Genomic DNA, 24,416 nt, shown 5'->3' with positions numbered 1-24,416 from the left:
GAGGCTGTCACGATCAGGTCTAGAATAGTGATGAGCGAACATGCACAGATAACACCTAGGCATGCTCGGATAAGACGTTATCCGAGTTTATCGGGCATGCTCGTATATTATGTTCAAGTCTCTGCGACTGCATGATTTGTGGTGGTTAGAAAGCCTCACACATGTGGGGATTGCCTGTTTGTTAGGTAATTCCCACATGTGTTAAGGCTATCTAACAGTGGGAAATCATGAAGCCACAGAGACTCAAACATAAATAGGAGCACTCCCAGATGATCGGATAAGAGGTTATCCGAGCATGTTCGCTAATCACTAGTCTGGATACTTGCAGCCAGTCCATGCATCACGGTAGGTACATGGAACATGTTTCACAGAGTGAGGATTTATACTGATTAGCAGAATATTCAGCCAACTCTGGCACCAATCACAGCCTCCAATTGTCTGCCACAAAAGACCCAAACCTCCTAACAGAATGTGAACAAGTGCTGGCTGGTATGACTGTAATATATACATAAACAAGGCATTGCATTATACATATTGTACTCAAAGCAGCTTGCACCTATTCACATTGGCTTCATCCTGTTAATAGGTGCTGGTCACTTTTGTAGTAGACTGTGATCTAAGATCAGTGGTGGAGGTTTGAAATATGTTATATTTTTTGGTTGTTGCAGATTCTGGCTTTGAGAAAGCAGCTTTCAGACCTCCTTCACATGTCCATGTTTCCAGTATGTGTGGCATCTGTTTTTTTCATGGATACCATATGTACCCAATGTAACCTATGCTGCTAAGTACATGTCCATGTTTTTACACGAACCATGTGTCCATGCAAGGGAAACATGACTGTATTTTTCTGGCAACGTGAATGACAAGGGCTAATACAAGTCTATGGGACTGTGAAAACATGTACAGGACACGGATGGCATCAGTGTGTCACCCATGTGCTGTACGTGCTTAACAATGCAAAGTATAGGAGAAGCTTTGTCATTGCTTTCTTTGTCCATACTGGAAAAACATTGATGGAAACCACTGATGGCACCAGTACCGTTTTTTAACATAGGCATTTAAACATGGACATGTGAAGGAGGCTATGGGGCAATAAAAATGAGCAATCATACATGAAAAGCTGTGGTCAACCTCATGCATATTATTGTGCGTTATAGGTGTTCGTTACTATTGCTGAATATTATATTTCTGATGTTTGTTATGCATTATGTTTTGCTAGTACAGGAGAAAAAGGGAGCACTTCCACACAGCAATTTGTAAGTAGTTTATTAATCTTTCAGAAACAGTCACTAAAATGCTAATTAGTTCTAACAAGGTTACTCTCTTGCACTGAACCACTGGCCACCAAATTCCTTTTGTATGGAAGTAAACATTATACGGTAATTGACTACTGGCAGAAGCTTTTATTAAACTGATTATGTAGCCCTCTAGTAAGCTTCTTGCTTTCAAGTATCCGGTGAATAATATTCTATTAAATTGATTTTATTTTGCATAACTACATGATTTTAAGCTCTATAGTCCAATGTAAATTCTCTTAAAGCGTTTTCTGGGCACTAACATTGCCAGATATTAATCTCTAATTTGTGTGATTCAACCCATCCAGGTCAACATGGCGGCACTACAGATCAGCCCCATTAAAGTGAATAAGGCTAAGTTAAAGTATGAGAAAGAGCAGCATGGATCACAGTGACACAGGCAGGTGTTACAGACGCAGTCCCTCCTTTCTGAAGTCTGGTTACCGTCTCCTAATTCCAGGGGTTCAGTCCCCATCAATTAGGGCATATCCTAAATAAATGCATCTAATGGTCCTTTCTGGCAAATCTCTAATTTCTTAAAGTGCTTTATCTGTAGGAAATGTAGCAATGACCCATTACATTTAACTGGAGAAGAACTACATTTGGTGCTCCATTGAGATCTGAACTATACCTCCTATTAAGTTTTTTTTAACCATAGTTCTTAAACAATGCACTTCAAGTAGGAATAGCTGCAAAACTAAACATACATATACTTCTCTTTAAGTAGTGGAACATGACAACAGAAGTATTCGCATTTTCATAAAGACTTTTTCGACTGTGCACAGTGCATCCCTTCATCGTTCACTAAACTCCACATGATCCACATCTCTGTAGGATTTAGTTTGTGGACAACCATTAGCCCTTTATACAAACATGGATCAAATGGATCAACAGGTTTACGGATACCAAAGGTTTTGAAACCGGCATGAAACTGTGGAGTCACATTCATTTTTTCAAGGCACATGCCTACAAAAACATCATCGATAGGGAAGAGTTCAGTGGTTTCAGCTGTGCTAAGAAGACGTTGAGTAGTCCTCCTAGACATTAAGTAGCCTCCTCCACCAGCATATAAAGGATAATGACTTTTATTGTACATTTCCTGTGGAATGAAATATTTTACTTTAGTATTTCTAATGGGAATTGCTTTGCTGATTACATCTCCAACAAAAAGATCTTGTCCTGGATCCATCTCCTGAAGAAACTCTACAATATTGTATGTATTAATGAATACATCATCATCACCTTTCAGGACAAAGCTGCTGTGTGAGCATCCTTCTGTGAACCATCTCAAGAAGTGAAGTTCCTTAAGAGTAAGGTTAAAAAAATTGTCTATAAAATTCCATTGGATGATATCATTAAACTCTCTGTGTTCATACGAAATGAGCTGGGCCAGTGACTGAGCTGGTACACTTGCCTCAGTCTTGCCAAGCAAGAATACCAGCTTAATCTTCTTGCCCTGAAATTCTTGCCTTTTCCCCCAGGTATTCCTTATAGCAATCCGCTGATCTATATTAATAGGAAGAGACTTTATGGCCAATAATAAAAAGGTATCTTTTTCACATTGCTTCGGCATGATAAGAGTGGAAAAGTTCCGGCAGTGCCTGTACATCAAGAACAAGCGATGCAGTTCAGGAAAGGTTGAGGAGGCATTTAGCACGGATACATCAGGAGAACATTGAGCGATCTTTTGTAATGAAGGAGCCCAGAAGACAAATTCTTGTTTTTCTGCTTTTTTAGGGACAACAGGGTCAACCTCTGTTTTAGTATCTTTGTAAAAGTAGATAAAAAGCCCAAATACTAACAAGGACAAGGTATAGAGCACAAGATTTCGCAGCCGTAGAACCATCTCTATGGAGAGACTTTGGTAGTATTTTCCTGTAAAATGAACCAAAATAGAAATCAGCCAAGCAAAAAAAAAAAAAAAAAAAAAAAAAAAAGCAATTTCTTAACCCCCAAAACTGAATGTCTAAAGAAGAGAACACACAGCAACCAAAAATTGTGCAGTCACACAAGGCTTAAGCCGCTGGAATTTTCTGATAGACTATCAATTTTTAGCAATAAATAGCTAATTGTTAAAGAATGTGTGGTTTTGTGGCTTTACAGTTTTCATGCTGCCATGGGTGGCTCCATCTTAAAGCCCTGTTCACATCTGCTTTGAACATCTTTCATTTTGATGAAAATAAAAGTGATGCATGCAGCAAAAAATCTGACAGAATTAGGCAGGGGCTCTTTGGTCATGACAGCTGTCAAGCAACCAAAGTTTGATTGGTGTTGCTGCTACATAACTGCATGATACAAGTGAGTGGGGTCATACTGTGACTCTGAGGGCACTGAAAAGCCGGTCACAAAAATCCAATGCGGTTGGATTTGGTCCACAGGTCCATCAGTGACTAGATGACTGTTCAAAGTTACACTGCTGGACACTAAGCTCTCAATGCTGGTTTCCCCTGCAGAGAGGCATTACAATGGTCCTATAGAGTTCACCACACCTTATATGAGCTCTATTAGGCTAGTTTCACATTAGCGTTTATGGCCGCAGCGTCGTGCTGCGCACGGCCGCCGCTAAGCCCCGCCCCCTGCCGCGCCTCATCCGGTAGCTCCGCCTACGGACGCATGACGCTGCATGCGTCCTGCGTCCCCTATCTTTAGCACTGGGGACGCAGGCCATGCGCAGTATGCGTTTGGCGGCGTCATGCGTCCGTAGGCGGAGCTACCGGTGGAGGCGCGGCAGGGGCGGGGCTTAGTGGCCGCCATGCGCGGCCCAACGCTGCGGCCGTAATCGCTAATGTGAAACTAGCCTTAGAGGCTCCTCTATTACCATTACAATTTACATGCTGGTGTTTAAAATTAACTACACCTCAGCTTTGAAAATCCATTATAGCATAGAAAGCAATTTCTTTTCAAGCAAGAAATTGTGTGTATACCGTAACTTCCAAATAAGTCAAGTGTAATCCAATTAATTCTATGATTCTATGAAAAATAACAGAAAAGCATTACAAAATCCTACAATAACCTTCCACAACTCGCCAAATATTTACTGCAAAAACGATAGGCGCTCATTTGATTTCTATTATCAATAAAGGGCCCTTTAAGACTAAATTGAAACCAATATCAGAAAGACAAATCAACTGTTAACAAAATGTAAAAATCGATTAAGTCTTATTAGGTTACATAAAAAAAATAAAATAAACACATTTGCACTGTAGGAGACAATATGCAGACATTCTGGATTAACCCTCTAATGCTGGGAGTATTTTGGACTTTTACTGACCAAACCATCATTGGCAATTTTACACAATGTGATCAACTAGCTTTAACTTTTGAAACGATTAAGAGTTGTGCTCACTGGCATATCGTGGGCCCATAAATCATATTAATATAGCACCCTTAGACAACTCTGGGTCTGCATTATATCTCTAATTTCATGCAAAAAGAAATAGATTTTTCACATACCGGTATATTTATAAATACTAAGAAAAATTTTGCCATAGGTGAGAATATAGTGTCTTAAGGAGGTACACCACTTTCTAAGAATGACAGGTTCCATTAAAGGACAATTCCACCATGATAAGAATAAGGGCTGTCCTGGATCCAGTTAGACCTATCAGTTTGATCACATAACCAGTCTTCCAGCAACTGCTGGTGCCTAGAGTACATATTTCCTATTGTACTGTTGGTACGCATATGTAGCAATCAAGTAAGCAAACAATATAAAAAAAAACAAAAAAACGGTTGTGTACCCAAGGGCAAACTTAGGGAAAACAGTGCAGCTTGCCAAAAAATAACACAGTGTAATTTACACACTGTGAGGATTCCACTCTGCTATCCAGTCCGAGCAGTCATCTCATGACAGCAGGTATGTGATTATATCGTATTCATCAAGCTGCACTGCTTGCCAAGTTTGCCCTGTGGTGGAAAGCTCCTTTAAAATATTGTTTTTGCCTGTGGTGGAAAGCTCCTTTAAAATATTGTTTTTGCCTTTTCTGCTGGGTATATGACAGTCCCTGATACAATACTCTACAAAACAACCCCCAATATCACTATAAAAATTAAAAATGATGCACTTTTACCTTCAGAAATGCATAATTTAGTTAAAAACACTTCTTTTAATCTCCTGCCATACCGCGCCATTTGGCCCAGAGCTAGTCTCAGTTTGTAGTGCTTAGCGTTGTAATGTGTTGTATTAGCAGCTAATCAGAAAGTCATTACTGTATGGATTTGTCGATCCACTAACATATGTGATGTCTGTAAAGCACTGTGGAGTATGATGGAGCTATATGAGTAACGCAGAATAAATTAATATGTCATACTTGGGTAAAGGCCCTTTTTTATGTAAAGTCAGGGGAAAAAAAATCTAAACAACTACTTTGATTTTGGCATTAAAAGGCAAATATGAAACCTAGTTAACATTCTGCCATTTGATGGCATACATACCTCTTGCGCTAATGCCAGTTTCTCATGGCTTTCCCCTCGTCTTGACTATAAAGTGCAATTCTGTAACAAAACACAATGAAGCTTGGTGAATAGTAATCAGAATGGTTCTTAAGGTTTTCGTAAGGTTACTGGACTGAAACATTTTGTAAAACAAAGTCTATATGAAATATATAGGTTTAGTGAACTAATGTGCACTGTATAAATACTATTCCCTAAAATGAATTCATGCCAACTTCTCTGTGACAAGCATATTACCAGATGAGCATGTTTCGTATATAAAAGGACAAATACAGAAAATGGCAAAATATTCATATTTCATAGCAAAACCACTCCAAACATTTGATACTAACATTATGAGCATGATTGGATTTATTTTATTTCCTTGTGGAAACACGGATGAAAGGGACAACAAAACAAACTAAATTAGGCCTCATTCAAACTTCAGTGATTTTTCATGTAGGCAAAACATGGTATTTTTGTTTTACATAGCCTTAAATGGTACTGTATATCACGTGCAGTTCTGCTGCAGTTCTGCAGGGCCAAATCTACTGCAGAACTGCACAGAATCTGCACCGTGTGCACAGGGCCTTAAGGCTATGTAAAACAAAAACCGCTGTGCACATGCTGCAAATTTTTCCACGCAGATTTGGTGCGGAATAAAAGAAAAGCAGCATGTCGCTTCTTTTGTGCGGTTTTGCTGCAGTTTTCCACCTGCTCCATTATAGAAATCTGAAGGTGAAAACTGCAGGGGAAATCCGCACAAAAACTGCAGGTAAAACGCAGGTCATTTTACGTGCAGATTTCGCAAAATCTGCGTGGAAAATTCCACAGCAGAATCCGCACTGTGTGTACATAGCCTTAGGCTATGTGCACATGGTGCGTTTCTGCTGCTTATACGCAGCAGATTTGGCCCTGCTTATACGCAGCCGGACTGCATGTGATGTGCAGTACCATTGTAGCCTATGTGAAACAAAATCCGCTGTGCACATGCTGCTTTTTTTTCTGCGCGGATTTGGTGCAGAATGAAAAAAGCAGCAGGTCACTTCTTTTGTGCGCTTTTGGTGCAGTTTTCCACCTGCTCCATTCCAGAAATCCGCAGGTGAAAAACCGCAGGGGAAAACTGCACAAAACATGCAGTGAAACCACACAAAAAAAGCACTAAGGGTATGTGCACACGCTGCGGATTCTGCTGCGTTTCTGCAGCGTTTTTGGCTCTGCAGAAACGCAGCAGATTTTGCTGCGTTGTACAGTACCTTTATTTCCTATGGAAATAAAAAAAAGCTGTGCACATGCTGCGTTTTTTTCCGCGGTTTACAATCCGCAGCATGTCAATTATTTGGTGCAGAAACGCTGCGGTTTTACACCTCATCCATTATGAGGTGTAAAACCGCAGGGCAAAACCGCAGAAAAAACGCAGATAATCCGCAGATAAACCGCAGAAAAACCGCAGCACTTTGTCCTGCGGATTTCCTGCGGTTTTCTCTACAAAATCCGCAGAGACTAAAAACTATGTGTGCACATACCCTAAATATGCAGGAAATATGCAGGTCATTTGACCTGCAGAGTGAAATCTGCGCAGAAAATTCCAAAGCAGAATACGCACCGTGTGCACATACCCTTAAATCTGCACGGAAAAATCTGCAGCATGTGCACAGCGTTTTTTGTTTTACATAGCCTTAAATGGTACTGTACATCACTTGCAGTTCTGCTGCAGTTCTACAGGGCCAAATCTGCTGCAGAACTGCACCAGAATCTGCACATACCCTAAAGTTCTGGCTCGTACAGACCAGTTAGATGCTTCTAATCAACTCGTTACCTGCATTAGGCTATGTGCACACGCTGCGGTTCCGCTACGGTTTTGGCCGCAGAACTGCAGCAGTTCTGCAGACAGTGTACAGTAGCATGTTATCCTATGGGATTTACAATTTTCTGTGCACGTGCTGCGGATGTTTAACTGCGGAAAAGCTGTGGTTTTGAATCCGCAGAAATAAATGACATATGACTTCTTTTCTGCAGATTCTGCTGCGGTTTACCATTTCCTCCATTGTAGAGGTGATAAACCGCAGGCCAATCCGCAGGTCATTTTACCTGCGGTTCCGCAGACCAATCCGTAGCGTGTGCACATAGCCTTAAAGACAGCTGCCTTGCATATTCACCTTTATAAAAGACTCCTGTTCACAGACTTAAATCAGTCAGACTCTAGTCTCTACAACATGGGCAAGACCAAAAGAGCTTTATAAGGATGTCAGGGACAAGATCATAGACCTGAACAAAGCTGGAATGGGCTACAAAACCATAAGTAAGATGCTGGATGAGAAGGAGACAACTGTTGGTGCAATAGTAAGAAAATGGAATAAATACAAAATGACTGTCAATCAACATCGATCTGGGGCACTATGCAAAATCTCACCTTGTGGGGTATCTATCCCCGATCTGCTAGACGAAACCGCAAGGACCAGGGATCGTCTCGCAAAACGCCTGCTCTCCCTTTAATGTGGGAATAACGCTACTCAGACAACACAGGATGAAGGTAAAACGCCTTATTGAACCACAAAACAGGCAGATAACACATAGAACAGTCCCAGCAAAATTACCCAAGATGGTGCACATTACAGAGTCTCACCTTTCCGCTGACTCGCTGGGATAATGGCAGATGTTGCTTCAGAGCTTTCAGGGTTGCTACCGCACCTGTGGCACGCACACAGAGAGGAGGTAAGGTAACGACAAGCGTAGGAAGATGACAGTCCAATCAAGGCCAGTTGATCCAAGGATCACAACCTGACTTCCTTGTCCAGGGTCGGTTACTCCACTTGTGGCACGCACACAGAGGAGGTAACGACAAGCGTAGGAAGATGGCAGTCCATACAAGGTAGAAGGCCAGTTGTTCCAAGGATCACAACCTGGCTTCTCCAAAAGTATCCGTGGTTCAACAATGGAGCAGATCTGTATTCTTCCAACCACGGCCGAAAATCCCTAGGTTGTTTCCTGTAGAATGAAAGATCCGTGTCCCTCGTGATGGAGTCATGATGTAAAATGGCTGCTGTCCTGTCTCTGGCCCTTTGGATGTATGATTGCCTTGGTAAAATCTCTCTGGTTGTTTCTTTCTCTCAGTCTCTTTATACAGAGGCATGTAACCTATTTTTTGACTTAACAAGTATCCCTCATTCAGTATTTACTTAAAAGGGTAATAATGGAGATGAGATCAAGTAGCTTTTACTTGATTTAAACTATTTGGAAAGGTTTTCTCTCTCTGCTTTTGAAGTCAACAAACTGGCTCCATAACACAATGCATAATTAGTATATCAGCAAAGATTACTAGTATAGTTGAGCGACTTTGGTCGGACCGGGTTTCATGAAACAAAATTTGAGTCGGATGAAACTGGTCCGACTAGGGCCAAAAAGCCGGATTACTTACCGGTAATGCTCTTTTAATGAGTCCACGACAGCACCCACTGGAGGTATCGGATCCGCCCATTTGGAACAGGAAACCCTACAGGAAAGATAAAAGGGGCGGTCCGCCTTTCCTCCTCAGTTTTTCGTTTCAGAGTACCAGAGGGACTGCCAAGGATTAGGCAATGTTCTCTTATTTTAATATCTTTCTTATCCATTATTTGGTTAATATACTTTAACTATTGATATCCTTAGGGGGGGGAAGTGAACGGGTGCTGTCGTGGACTCATTAAAAGAGCATTACCGGTAAGTAATCCGGCTTTTTACTCTTCGCCACGACAGCACCCACTGGAGAGATTCCAGAGACCATCACCTGGGTGGGACCACCGTGCCAAGGATAGTCCTGCCAAAGCTTAAGTCAGAGGTTGATGAAAGATCAAGTCTGTAGTGGTTATAGAAGGTAGAAGGGGATGACCAAACTGCCGCCTTACATAAAGTTTCAATCAGAACATCTCCCTTTTCCGCCCAAGAGGTTGCCATTGCCCTGGTGGAATGCGCCTTGATGTTCCCTGGAGGATCTTCGTTTTTTGCGGAGTAGGCTAAATGAATGGCCTCTCTGATCCACCGGGAAATGGTGCTCTTCGTGACTCCATACCCCTTCTTACAGCCCTGAAATGAAACAAATAGAGCCCTACTCTGCCTCCAACTGTTGGACCTCTCAATACATTTCAGGACAGTTCTTTTAACGTCCAGAGTATGGAACTTCTGCTCTTCCGGAGTAGAGGGATTTTTATAGAAGGTTGGGAGGAGTATCTCCTGAGATCTATGGTATTTTGTTGCCACTTTTGGCAGGTAGGCAGGGTCTGGTTTTAATACCAATCTGTCTTGGTATTCTTGGAAAAAAGGTGGATCTATTGACAAGGCCTGGATATCACCCACTCTTCTAGCTGAGGTCAGTGATACTAAGAGGGCCATTTTAAGTGCTAAGTATTTGAAGGGTATTGTGTCGATCGGCTCAAAGGGGTCTACCGTTAGGGCGTCTAAGACCAGATTTAGATCCCATGTAGGGACGGAGGGTATGTGGATTGGAGCTATTCGTTCACATGCTGTAATGAAACGAGTTATCCACTTGTTGCCTGCTATATTATGGCCATATAGTGCTCCTAATGCCGATATTTGTACTCTCAGTGTATTTACTGCTAAGCCTAAAGGGGGTTTTACACTAAGCGATATCGCTAGCAATATCGCTAAAACGTCACTGGTTTTGTGACGTTATAGCGATATTGCTAGCGATATCGCTATGTGTGATACTTACCAACGACCGGCTCCCCCGCTGTCCATCGCTGATCGCGCGAGAATGTCCGGCTCCATTTCTCGTCGGGCGCTTCCTGCTGAGACTTCCTGCTGTGACGACGAGCGACGCTGGACGCAGGCGGGAGGACGCAGGATCGCTGTGTGTGAATGGTAAGTATCGTGCGCTGCGTCGCTGCTGCATCGCTGTGAGATCTTTCTGTATGAAAGTTCACTAGCGATCATTTAGCGATGCACCAGCGATCCTGACCGGGTCGGATCGCTGGTTGGATCGCTGGTGCATCGCTAAATGTAAAAGGGCCTTAAGTCTTTCCCCTTCTGCAGAAATTCCAAGATTGGGATTATCGGAACTTCTGCTGTATGAGGTACTGTATGGAATTGAAGAAATTTTTTCCATATTCTAGTGTAAATTTGGGTTGTGGACTGTTTTCTACTTTGTAGTAGTGTAGTAATTAAGGACTCCGAGAATCCTCTTGTCCTCAATAACTGCCTCTCAAATTCCACGCCGTCAAGTGCAAGCTGAGCACTTGAGGGTGGAAAAAGGGGCCTTGGGAGAGTAGACTGGCAGTCGGAAGGATCCAAGGATCTGTTATTGACATACCGTATTTTCCGCTTTGTAAGACGCACTTTTTTTCCCCCAAAATTGAGGGGAAAAAGGGGGTGCGTCTTACAAAGAGGATATACTCCTCTCATCTCCCGAGATTTCAGTGCCGAGATGTCCGTCTGCGCATGCGCGGCGGCCATTTTCCAGGAAGAAAGCAGGCATGGAGCGACAGAGACCCCCCCACGCTGAACGGGACAGAGCGCGGCGGCGGCGGTGGGGCGGAAGAAACCACCGGGGGACAGGAGCGCGGCGGTGGCGGACAGCGCAGCGGCAGCATCAGGGCACAGAGTGCCGCGGCAAGTACCCTCAGAACGGGACAGAGCGCGGCGATGGCGGCAAAAACCGGGGGGACAGAGCGCGGTGGTGGCGGTAAGAACCGGGGGAGAGCGCGGCGGTGGTGGCAAGCAGGCACCGGGGGACAGCGTGGCGGTGGTGGCAAGCACTGGGGGACAGAGTGCGGCGGTGGTGGCAAGCAGGCACCGGGGGACAGAGCGTGGCGGTGGTGGCAAGCATCAGGGGACAGAGGGCGGCGGCAGTAACAGACACCGGCAGCGGCACGCTGCACATCAAAACACCCCCTCATCCCAGCAGCAATGTTCCACTCCGGCCTCCTCCATCACCACCCCTGGAAAGCAATAAGACGCATGGATTATAAGATGCACCACCATTTTATTAAAAATAAAAGTTTTTTTCCTATTTTTCTCCTCAAAATTTGGGGTGCGTCTTATAATCCGGAGCGTCTTATAAAGCGAAAAATACGGTAATCTGCAGCCACGAAAACCACGGTCTTTTTGGCCAGAACGGTGCTATTAAGATTATTCTTGCTTTGTCGTCTCTGATCTTCCGAATTACTTGAGGTAGGAGGATCAATGGAGGGAACGCATACGCCAGGTTGAAATTCCATGGAGTCAGAAAGGCGTCCAGAATGTCTGGGTGATCTGACGGAGATAGGGAGGCAAATGTTTTTATCTGCCTGTTCTCCTTTGTGGCGAAAAGGTCCACCTCGGGTTGTCCCCATGAGGCTACTATGTCCCTGAAGACCTTCCGATTGAGGCACCACTCTCCTTGTCGTAGAGTGTGTCGGCTTAGGAAGTCTGCCTTTTGATTGCTCTCGCCTCTGATATGAAGGGCCGAGAGGGACAAAAAATAGTTTTCTGCTAAGTTTAAAATTCTTGACGCTGAAGACATCAGAGTCTCTGATCGAGTTCCTCCTTGTCTGTTTATATATGCCACTGTGGTGGTGTTGTCCGACAGGATCCTTACATGCTTCTGTTGGAGCTGCGGAAGGAAGTTGTATAGAGCATAGAACACTGCAGTCAGTTCTTTTAAATTAGATGAGTAATCGCATTCCTCTTTACTCCACCTTCCCTGACGAAACCCATTCTCCATGTGGGCTCCCCAGCCCTGGGGACTGGCATCGGTGGTTACGATACAGGATGGAACTATAACCCATGGAACTCCTGAACATAAATGGTTATCGTCTAACCACCACTCTAGGGAAGTCAAGACTTCTTGTGACAGGGTTATTTTGCTCTGCAAATGACCACTATGTCGCTTATCCTCTTGGAGGATCTGGTGTTGTAGCGTACGGACATGGTACTGGGCCCACCGGACTGCCGGGGTGCAAGAATTTAGTGATCCTAATAGTGACATTGCTTCTCTCAAGGATACACGTGGTTTATCTATAGCTGCTTGTATTTTTTGTTTTGTGAGGGTGATTTTTACCTGAGGTAGTAGACATCTCTGGGTCAAGGAATCTAGATGAAATCCCAGAAATGTCTGGAGAGATTGCGGATCGAGTCTGGACTTTTGGATATTGATGATCCAGCCAAGGCTCTGAAAAGAGGAGATTGCGTCAGTTACGCGTTCAGTACATTGTTTGACTGAATTCCCAATTATTAGGAAGTCGTCTAGATATGGCACAATTAGTGTGTCTTTTTGGCGAAGGTAGGCCATCACTTCTGCCATCACCTTGGTAAATATTCTTGGTGCCGTGGAAAGCCCGAAGGGCATTGCCGCGTATTGGAAATGACGAATCCTTCCCTCGACTTCCACTGCGACTCTTAGGTATTTCTGGAATCTGTTGTGTATAGGGAGATGATAATAAGCATCTTTTAAATCAATCCCTGCCATTACGCAATTTGGGAAAAGAAGCTTTATAGTGGATCTAATTGATTCCATTTTGAAATTATAATTTTTTATAAATGAATTTAGCTTCTTTAAATTAATAATGGTTCTAAACGTACCGTCTGGTTTAGGCACCAAAAACAGGGGAGAGTAAAAACCTCTACCCTGTTGTTCCTCAGGGACGTCAACTAAAACTTTTTTAGCTAGTAGGACTCGAATCTCGTCTTCGAGAGCCTTTTGCTGAAGTGAGGAATTAAGGCGAGTTATAACAAAGAACTCATAGGGGATCCGAAGGAATTCAATCTTTATTCCTTCCTTGATTATGTTCAAAATCCATGGGTTTAACGTAATTTGTTCCCACTTGGTAAAAAAATTTTTTAATCTACCCCCAACTGGTGGGTCTAAACTCTTAATTTTTATCTCTCCTATATGTTGGCCCTCTGAAGATGGTACCCTTCTGCTTTTCGTCTTTCGTGGCCCATCTGTTCGTTCTGTCCGATTGCCTTCTTCTCCCGAATGGCCGTCTTTTAAAGGTTTTCCTATAAAACGGAATGGGAGAATCACTGAAGGCCTTTTTCCTTTCTTTTGCCTTGGCGAGAATTTCGTCTAAGGCTTTTCCAAAGAGGAACTCACCCTCGCATGGGGTTGCACTAATTTTGGATTTTGATTGTGCATCCCCTTTCCAGCTCTTTATCCACAGCGCGCGTCTGGCGTTATTCACCAGGGCTGCCGACCTCGCTGCCAGTCTTAGGATGTCCGCTGAAGCGTCTGCCATAAAGGCAGCTGCACCTCTTATCAACGGGATGGCTGCACGCAGTTTCTCCCTTGACACTCTTTGCTCAATCTGCTGGTCTAATTGATCTAGCCATACCAGCATTGATCTAGCAGTACATGTGCTGGCTATTGCGGGTTTGAATACCCCGGTGGTGGATTCCCAGGACCTTTTGAGCGAAGATTCAGCTTTTCGGTCTAATGGGTCTGCTAACAATCCTGCGTCCTCGACCGGGATCGAGGTCTGTTTGGAAGTGGAGGATATGACGGCATCCACCTTTGGTACTTTAGTCCATTTTAATAGATCTTCATCAGTGAACGGGTATTTCCGTTTTGAGGCTGATGGAAGAAAACCCCTCTGGTCGTGTTTCTCCCACTCTCTTTTGATGAGGTCCTTAATTGCCGGTATCACCGGAAATGATCTCCTCTTTTTCTCTGCCAATCCCGCAAACATAATGTCCTGCGCGGTTTGGGCTCCCCTTTCTTCTTCACATCCCATAGTATTTCTAACCGCTTTTACAAGGTTATCTACGCTGTCCAGTGGAAAACATGCGCGTCCTTCCATCTCCGAGGATGACGATGAGGACGTGGATGCGGAGCCTGAGTTTAACTCCTGTTCTTCCTCTGACTCTGAACTAACAATGACCTGTTTCTTATGACTGGACTCTGCGGGAGTGCTGGCGCGGTTGATGGCTTGTATTTCCTCCCTAATTATGGCTCGGATATCTTTGGAAGATATCGTCGACCCCTGCCTGGTCTCTTTCGTGCATTGTTTGCAGAGTTTTTTGGGGTAGGAGTCAGGGAGAGGATCTGAACATAATGCGCATTCTTTATGTTTAGTTTTTTCTTTGACTGAAGTGAGAGGTCAAAGGTAAAGAGAGAGGGGGGGGGGGGAGGGAGGAGGTTAGCTTAATAGGTAGAGTATATACTTTGCACACTCACCCAGTGAAGCTTAATACCGGGTCGGATGGCTGAGACGGTCTGGATCGGGTTTCTGCTGCCTCGCTCCTGCGGGCAGTCTCTGTCCTGGCGCTGCGGTCCCTGGTGGAGTTGCCCCCAGCTGAATCCCCTGCTGGGGTTTGCGACTCTGCGGGGGACGACATGGTTCCAACGATGCAGCGCTGTTTTATGTTTCTTCTTGTCGTGCCCCCGGAAGTCGCCTTGTCACAGGGCGCATGCGCCGCGTCATCGCCATCCTACCCCGGAAGTTCAACCATTACTTCCGGGGTATAGGAGCGTCGGGTGCCGGCCGGCTTCCACGCCACCGCTACTCACACGCGCGGCTCGCGCGCTCATGGCCTCACCTCCATGCTATATCCCCACCGATTGGGGGGGGGGGATCCCCCGGATGCCGGACCGGCCCGGCCCGCTCCCTGGTAAGACCGGGCGGCCCTCCCCGGACCCGGTCATTACCACTATGCCACCAGACGAGGGGGGAGCCATCAAACGGAATCTCCCCCGACGCTGCTTCCGGACCGCAGCCCCTGCCGTTCCCGAGGAGACCGCACAGGCGGATGCATGGCCCGGGTAAGATCCTGCAGGATCCTGCTCCATTTGGAACAGGAAACCAAAACTGAGGAGGAAAGGCGGACCGCCCCTTTTATCTTTCCTGTAGGGTTTCCTGTTCCAAATGGGCGGATCCGATACCTCCAGTGGGTGCTGTCGTGGCGAAGAGTAAAAAAGTCGGTGTTTCGTCCGAAACCTGACCCCAATGCAAGTCAATGGGGAATAAAAGTCGGCATTTTCAGGTAAGTTTTGGCAAACTCCAGCCTGGCTTTTTTATGTCTCGGGGTAAGAAGTGGGGTCTTCCTGGGTCTCCTACCATACAGTCCCTTTTCATTCAGATGCCGACGGATAGTACGGGTTGACACTGTTGTACCCTCGCACTGCAGGGCAGCTTGAACTTGTTTGGATGTTAGTCGAGATTCTTTATCCAACATCCGCACAATCTTGCGTTGAAATCTCTTGTCAATTTTTCTTTTCCGTCCACATCTAGGGAGGTTAGCCACAGTGCCATGGGCTTTAAACTTCTTGATGACACTGCGCACGGTAGACACAGGAACAGTCAGGTCTTTGGAGATGGACTTGGAGCCTTGAGATTGCTCATGCTTCCTCACAATTTGGTTTCTCAAGTCCTCAGACAGTTCTTTGGTCTTCTTTCTTTTCTCCATGCTCAATGTAGTACACATAAGGACACAGGACAGAGGTTGAGTCAACTTTAATCCATGTCAAGTGGCTGCAAGTGTGATTTAGTTATTGCCAACACCTGTTAGGTGCCACAGGTAAGTTACAGGTGCTGTTAATTACACAAATTAGAGAAGCATCACATGATTTTTCGAACAGTGCCAATACTTTTGTCCACCCTCTTTATTTTTGGTGTGGAATTATATCTAATTTGGCTTTAGGACAATTCTTTTTGTGTTTTTTCATTTAAGACAAATTAAATGAAGATAACAAAGAATTTGTGGTTGCAATAATTTTCAGGAAGAAACAGTATTATCTGACAAAATTGCAGGGGTGTCAATACTTTTGGCCACAACTGTATGATTGGGCACAACCTCATGTGAGCCCCGAGAACACTAGTGTCGACACAGATGGAGTTCGCGCTGGCACGGGAGGAGAGTATAAGTGTTTTTATTTTAACGGGGGCAAACAGAGTAAGAAGGGGCTGGCTTAGTAGTGGACAACCCCTTTAAGGGCAAAATGCATTCACTGATACATCAACAAATAAATGATAGAAACACTGAGCTGTTTTTCAGAAGTTTGCTCATAATTAGCGAGACTTGCTCTCCCTCCTTTTTATATACGGTATATATTTTGGACTGTTTGAAATTGTAATCTATGCCAGCTATGAAATGGGGTAAATGAGAACAAAACATGACATTTTTCAGCCTGATATACGTACTTTTTGAAAACACGAACACCATGTCCCCTCCAAAATAACATTGGCTCCCTTTTTCTAATTTTGCAGAGAGCAAAAAGTTTGTATCCCAAACTTCGTTTTTGTTTGTTTTTTTACATTTTGGCCAAAAAATTACCCCAAATAAATTGATAAATCCCCACATTGTCTTTGGAACATAAAACTTAATCTTGGAACAAAGAGGCGAGAAATACATAGTTACTTACTGGTAGCTGGATTTCTCAGAGCCCATGACAGCACCACGGAGAGAGGGGATCCATCCTTCAGGGACAGGAAACCTACAGATAAAAAATAGGCGGTACCTCCAGATTATTACAACAATAAACATTTTAATCATAATACTTAAAAGGAAAACATCCTATGAGCTATACATAAATCACACACAACCAAATAAGAGCGTGATCTCCCACATGTGATGGGAGGGAATATAAAAGTGCTGTCATGGGCTCCAAGAAATTTTGTTACCGGCAAGTAACTACATCTTTCACCTTCCCCCATGACAGCACAACGGAGAGAATTGCAGAGAATTGTATATTAGGAAGGGACCACAACCTGTAGAACCCTTTTCTCAAAGGCAAGGCAGAGGAAGAGGCTAGGTCCAGTCGGTAGGGATTGTAAAAGGTAGGAGATGACCAAGTGGCAGCTTTACAGATCTGCTGTAAAGAAACCTCTGACTTCTCAGTCCAGGAGATTGCCAACGCTCTTGTAGAATGAGATCTCAATCCCTTCTGGAAGCAGTGGCGGATTATAATGAGGTCAATCTGGGCGGTAGCCCAGGGCCCAGTGGTGTGGGGGGGGGCCCAGGAGCCCAGGGAAAATTGCCCCATTATAATCCGCCACCATAGCACCACGCCCCCCCCCCCCCCATGTACTGACCCTTTCCTACCCCTATCAGACCCACCTGCCACCGCAGCGCCAGCCCCTCACTGATAAATCCCTGCTCTGTGCGCACAGGACCTGTGATGAGGTCACAGGAGGGGAGGAGTCAGGGGTTACATGATCAGGGGTTTCAGTCAGAGGCCCCTGATCATGTGACCCCTGACTCCTCCCCTCCTGTGACGTCATCACAGGTCCTGTGCACACAGCCATCAATGTATTGTATGCGGGACTCTACTGTACTCGTTGTCATGGTGCTGGATGATGGAATTATGTGTGGGGTCAGGAGGGGTTTACAGGGTGAATGTAGCTGCATGTGTGCGAGGTGTACGGAGCAGAGCCGTGTGTGTACGAGGTGTGTGGAGCGGAGCCGTGTGTGTACGAGGTGTGTGGAGCGGAGCCGTGTGTGTACGAGGTGTGTGGAGCGGAGCCGTGTGTGTACGAGGTGTGTGGAGCGGAGCCGTGTGTGTACGAGGTGTGTGGAGCGGAGCCGTGTGTGTACGAGGTGTGTGGAGCGGAGCCGTGTCTGTACGAGGTGTGTGGAGCGGAGCCGCGCACGCGAGAGGTTTACGAGTTGTACGGAGCGGAACCCTGTGTGTACAGAGCTGAGCTGTGCGTGTGCGAGGTGTACGGAGCGGAGCCGCGTGTGTGAACGAGGTATATGGAGTGGAGTTGCATGTGTGTACGGAGCGAGGCCGCGTGTGTGTACGAGGTGTACGGAATGGAGCCCTGTATGTACAGAGCTGAGCTGCACGTGTGCGAGGTGTAAGGAGTGGAGCCGCGTGTGTACGGAGCGGAGCCGCATGTGTGTACGAGGTGTACGGAGCAAAGCCGTGTGTGTGTACGAGGTGTACAGAACGGAGCACTGTGTGTTCAGAGCTGCACGTGTGCGAGGTGTACGGAGCGGAGCCGCGTGTGTGTACGAGGTGTACGGAGGGGAGCCGCGTGTGTACGAGGTGTACGGAGCGAAGCCGCGTGTGTGTACAAGGTGTACGGAGCGAAGCCGCGTGTGTGTACAAGGTGTACGGAGCGAAGCCGCGTGTGTGTACAAGGTGTACGGAATGGAGCCCTGTGTGTACAGAGCTGAGCTGCACGTGTGCACGGTGTACAGAGCGGGGCTGCGCGTGTGTGTACGAGGTGTACAGAGCGGAGCCGCGTGTGTACAGAGCGGAGCCACGTTTGTACGGAGCGGAGCCGCGTGTGTACGAGGTGTACGGAGCGGAGCCGCGTGTGTACGAGGGGTACGGAGCGGAGCCGCGTGTGTACGAGGGGTACGGAACGGAGCCCTGTGTGTACAAAGTTGAGCCATGTGTTTACGGAGCGGAGCCGCATGTGTACAAGGTGTATGGAGCAAAGCCGCACGTATACAAGGTTTACAGAGCAGAGCCATGTGTGTACAAGGTGTACAGAGCATGGCCGCGTGTGTATAAGGTAAACCAAAAACAAAACACAAAACAAATATCCTGGAACAAAAGTAAAAAAATATATTGCAAAAATTGCATGAAGGTAGTAATAATAGTAATAATAAGGGTATTTAGTTAACATAATTTTGATCAAAATAATGTAGAAGCCATCCCGCCAAGTCAAGGCAACCCTTTGATGTTTTTTTACCTCAGTATTTGTGAGGCCTCGTGCACACGTTGCGTATTTGCAGAGATTTTTTACCTCAGTATTTAACCCCTTACCGCCCCTTGACGCACTGTATGCGTCATGAAAACTAGTGACTTCCCGACCCCATCACATGATCGGGGGGCCCACAGAGTCTGAACAGCCCGGGCCCTATCCTTAATCCACCCCTGCCTGGAAGACATTCCCACTGGACGAGTAGGCCAACGAGATCGCATCCCTTATCCACCTTGCCAATGTGCTTTTTGAGGCCTTGAGCCCTTTTCTGAGCCCTTGAGAACACACAAGCAGAAACCTATCCTTCCTTCAACCCTGAGTGGTGTGGAGACTCAGCAATGTATCTTAATTACTCAGATGACTATTTTCAGCCAACCAAGAACAGACTCTTAGGCTAGTTTCAAATTTGCGCTCTTGAGCGCAGTGACGGCCTGCGCAAGGCCACCGCTAAGCCCCGCCCCCTGCCGAGCCTCCGCCGGTAGCTCCGCCTACCGGCGCATAACGCTGCATGCGTCTTCCATCTTTATCACTGGGGGCGCAGGCCATGCGCAGTATGTGTTTGGCGGCGCATGCGTCCTTTTCATGGTGCGCCGAGCGCAACCAAACTGCAGCAGGTTGCGTTTGGCGCTGGTCGGCGCACCGTGAAAAGGACGCATGCGCCGCTAAACGCATACTGCTCCCCCAGTGATAAAGATAGAGGGCGCAGGACGCATGCAGCGTCATGCGCCGGTAGGCGGAGCTACCGGTGGAGGCGCGGCAGGGGGTGGGGCTTAGCGGCGGCCGTGCGCAGGCCGTCACTGCGCTCAAAAGCGCAAATGTGAAACTAGCCTTATCTGTATGTTGGCATTTGAGTTTATGCTACCTCTCTGGCCCAGACATCACCTCTCTGCTGTCCAGAATCCTGGAGTGTCTATCAGCCATATCCTCCTTCTCCTCTCGCTTCCCCAAACTCAATGTGGACAAATCTGAACTCATCATCTTTCCTCCATCTCACAGATCTTCCTTACCTGATCTATCACAATTAATAATATCACGCTTTCCCCCGTACCGGAAGTCCGCTGCCTCGGAGTAACTCTTAACTCTGCCCTGTCCTTCAAACCGCACATCCAAGCTCTTTTCACCTCCTCTCACCTCCAGCTCAAAAATATCTCCAGAATCCGTCCTTTCCTCAACCCTCAATCTACTAAAGTGCTTGTGCATGCCCTCATCATCTCCCGCCTCGACTACTGCAACATCCTTTTCTGTGGCCTCCCTGCTAACACTCTCACAATCTCTCCAGTCCATCCTTAACTCTGCTGCCCGACTAATTCATCTCTCTCCTCGCTACTCCTCCTCTTCTCCCCTCTGCTTATCTCTTCACTGGCTCCCATTCCCTCACCATATCCAGTTCAAATTACTAATACTGACCTACAAAGCCATCCATAACCTGTCCCCTCCATATATCTCTGAACTAATCTCCCGATATCTTTCCACACGTAATCTACGGACCTCCCAAAACCTCCTACTCTCCTCCACACTTATTTGCTCCTCACCTAATCGCCTTCAAGACTTCCCCCAAATACCCCCATCCTCTGGAATTCTGTGCCCCTACACGTCCGACTATCAACCACATTCAGATCCTTCAGACGGAAACTGAAAACCCATCTCTTCAAGAAAGCTTACAGCCTGCAATGACCCTGCTGCCTCCCAACCACTACCGGAGCTACCGCTTCACCAACACCGGAGCTGCCGCAACCCCCCCAAACTACTGTCTCCTTCCCCACCATCCTGTAGAATGTAAGCCCGCAAGGGCAGGGTCCTCTCCCCTCTGTATCAGTCTGTTATTGTTGTTAGTTTACTGTAATTGATTCCTGTAATTTGTATGTAACCCCTTCTCATGTACAACACCATGGATTCAATGGTGCTATATAAATAAATAATAAGTCAAGAAAACAGACTTTTGCTTGTATAAGCCTGTAATATTGACTTGTATTGTGCGCTTTTCCTTGAAAACTAGTCATGTTTACTGATAATGCTAATTAATCAATCTCTAGGCCAGGTAAGTTTACCGATTTTTAAAACAGAGGAGGAAAATCTATGCAAATAGATTACATAGTCAAACATTGCAACTTGGTTATCACCATTCTTCCCCTTATCTGTGATGCTGGATTGAAGGACAATTGTTAAAAAGAGGAGATATGCCTCCCTGACTCACAGAGACTCAGGCAGAGAGAGACAGCCAGGGTTCTGCCGTTCTGCCAAGACAGCCATACATCCAAAGGACCAGAGAAAGGACAGCAGCAATACATCATGGTTCCATTACGAGGGACACAAATCTATCATTCTACAGGAAACAACCTAGGGGTTCTCAGCCCCGGCTGGAAGAATACAGATTTGCTCCACTGACCATCGCTGAACCATGGATACGTTTGGAGAAATCCAGGATTGGGACCCGCCGGTTGCCTGGCTCCATGGAGATGTTCAGAGAAGCCAGTCTGTGACCCTCAGGTCAACTGGCCTTGTACTTGAATGGACTGTCATCTCCCTATGCTTGTCGTTACCTCCTCTCTGTGTGCGTGAAAGAGGTGGTGTAGTCGACGCTGGGAGCTCTGAAGCAACAGCTGCCATTATCCCAGCGAGTCAGCGGAAGGGTGAGACTCTAATGTGCACCATCTTGGGGTATTTTGCTGGGACTGTTCTACATGTTATCTGCCTGTTTTATGGTTCATTGCCAAACTGTTTTACCCTCACCCTGTGTTGTCCGAGTAGCGTTATGCCCACGAAGGAGAGCAGGCGTTAGGTGGGACAAACCCTTGTCAATGCGGTTCCGGATAGAGGATCTGGGCACCCACGGACCCCCTGTGTCTCTACAAATGGCTACTAGGTATTGGACTAAACACCTTTTCACATCCAATGTATGGAAACTTTCCACTTTTGCGTTCTTGGGTTTGGAGCAAAAGAAAGGGAGGACTTCTTCTTTGGACCTATGGAATCAAGACGCTACCTTAGGTAAGCAGGCAAGATCAGGTTTCAGGATGACCCTATCCTATAAAATTTGAGTCAAGGAGGGGCCTGCAGACAGGGCCTGAATATCGCTCACCCTGCGAGCTGATTTCAATGCCACTAGAAGAAAAGTCTTAAGAGATAGGATCTTAAGGGAAGTGGATTTCAATGGTTCAAAAGGGAGAACAAGTTAGGACTCATGATTAGGGATGAGCAAATAGCTTCGGATAAGAGCTTATCCAAATAGCTGCATCGGGAACCCGTATACCTGGAGCGCTCCTGATGATCAGCTGTTTGGCGCCGCAGATGAATGTGTAACAACTGTTTCACATTCACAACACATGTATGGAGAGCCCAACAAACACGCTCTCCATGCATGTGTTGTGACTGTCACACAGCCGCGACACATGCAGCTGCGGAGCTGAACAGCTGATCATCGGGAGCGCTGCAGGTATTCGGATAAGCTCATATTCGAAGCTATTCGATCAACCCTACTCATGATACAAAATTCACATCCCACGGTGGTAATCTCTGGCTAGTAATGGGCCTAGATTTAGTGGAGGCTCTAATGAATATAGTTACCCACGGATTGCCTTCCACATTATGAGTATACAGTGTTGCTAATGCAGCCACCTGAACCTTTAGGGTGCTAGTAGCAAGGTCCTGCTCTAATCCTTTTTAGAAAAGTTCAAGGTTGTGATTGGAACTCCGTGCTGGTCTCTCGCCCCTGAGGTGGATAGCAATTTCATCCATGTTTTCCCATAGGCCCTTGTGGTGACGGGTTTTCTACTTAGGAATAGCGTAGCAGTCAAATTTGGGGAAAAACCTCTGTCCCTCTACAGCGTCCTCTCAACTTACATGCTGTCAAGTGTAAACTTGCTCCCTGAGGATAATATAACAATCCCTGGGATAGAAGATCTGGAACTTCGGGCAGTACCCAAGGGTCTGTGATGGACATCATCCTCAACCAGAAGAACAAGTTCTTTTTGGACAGCAGAGGCCTGATTTTTCTTAGGAACGCTGAGATCAGGATAACCAGAGGGAAGGCATAGGCCAGAGAATGATTCCATGGAATCATGAATGCGTCTAGAGCTTAAGGATTCCCCCTGGGATCTATCGAGCAAAAGGTCTTTACCCTTTTGTTCTTGCTGTTGGCAAAGATCTATAACTGGGAGACCCCACATCTCTACAATCTGGCTTAATATGGACCATTTTAGAACCCATTTGCTCTGTTTTAACTGGGTTTGGCTCAAGAAATCTGCCTTGCATTTCTTTATCCCCCATATGTGGAGCTCCAACAGGGAAAATAAATTGGTCTCTGCCATCCGGAAAATCTGTGCTGTTATGTCCATCAAGGGACAAGACCTGGTTCCGCCCTGATAGTTCAGATAGGCTACCACTACCTGGTTGCCCGAAAATACCCTTACATGCTAACCCTGAAGGGAATCTAAGAACTCTATCAGAGCATTTCTGGCCGCTAACAGTTCTTTCCTGTTTGAGGAAACCCATTTTCTGTTCCCCCGTCCAGACTCCCAAAGCAACTCTGTTGTCCAGATGTGCCCCACAACCTCTGGGGCTTAAATCAGTGCTGACGATTCAAGTTACCGTGATTACACAATGAACCCTCTTGGTCAAAGTTCTGATTTTTGCCACCAACCCAGGGAATAAATAGTTCTTGAAGACAGAGTCATGTATCCTAACTGTTCTTCTAGGAAAACCTGCTTTCTTAAGATGTCCCACTGAAGATCCCAGGTGTGTATTTGGGTCCACTGAATTGCTGGCATGCAGGAGGTTGGGGAACCTAACAGGGACATAGCTTTCCTTAATGTAATAGATGGGTATTGTGACGCCCTCAACACCTGACCTGTAACGTTCTCTAGTTAGTCTTCCGGGAGGAGACACTCCTGTTTTTGGGAGTCTAGGACAAGTCCCAGGAACTCCTGTACCCTTTTCAGCTAGACTTTCAATTTTTTTTTTTTTTTTTTTTTAAGTTTAAGACCCATCCTAAGATCACTAAAGAGATCATAACTCTTTCTAGTTGAGCTTTACAATGCTGGATTGATTGGCCTATCATAAAAAGTTG

General features: G+C 45.9%; 1 protein-coding gene across 5 annotated transcripts in view; it reads right to left on the bottom strand.

Annotated features, from left to right (window-relative positions):
• Positions 1-1,249: 1,249 nt before the first annotated feature.
• Positions 1,250-24,416, bottom strand: part of B3GNT4 (UDP-GlcNAc:betaGal beta-1,3-N-acetylglucosaminyltransferase 4) — a 42,069-nt gene continuing 18,902 nt past the window's right edge. For 3 of the 5 annotated variants that reach the window (XM_073586009.1, XM_073586008.1, XM_073586007.1), the window contains 2 exons: positions 5,730-5,789; positions 1,250-3,170 (listed from right to left, as the gene is read on the bottom strand). In XM_073586009.1, coding sequence (XP_073442110.1) covers positions 2,053-3,141 — 1,089 coding nt within the window. In that variant the 5' untranslated portion in view covers positions 3,142-3,170; positions 5,730-5,789 and the 3' untranslated portion in view covers positions 1,250-2,052. Of the gene's footprint in view, positions 3,171-5,729; positions 5,790-17,058; positions 17,131-24,416 lie in introns of all 5 variants that reach the window. The other 2 variants (XM_073586005.1, XM_073586006.1) reach the window with 1 other exon arrangement.

Source organism: Dendrobates tinctorius, unplaced genomic scaffold (genome assembly GCF_039654945.1).
Source record: "Dendrobates tinctorius isolate UK_male_01 unplaced genomic scaffold, ASM3965494v1 ptg000090l, whole genome shotgun sequence".
In the NCBI taxonomy this organism is placed as follows: domain Eukaryota; kingdom Metazoa; phylum Chordata; class Amphibia; order Anura; family Dendrobatidae; genus Dendrobates; species Dendrobates tinctorius.
Note: the sequence above shows the minus strand (reverse complement) of the source record. Positions and strands in the feature narration are given on the sequence as shown.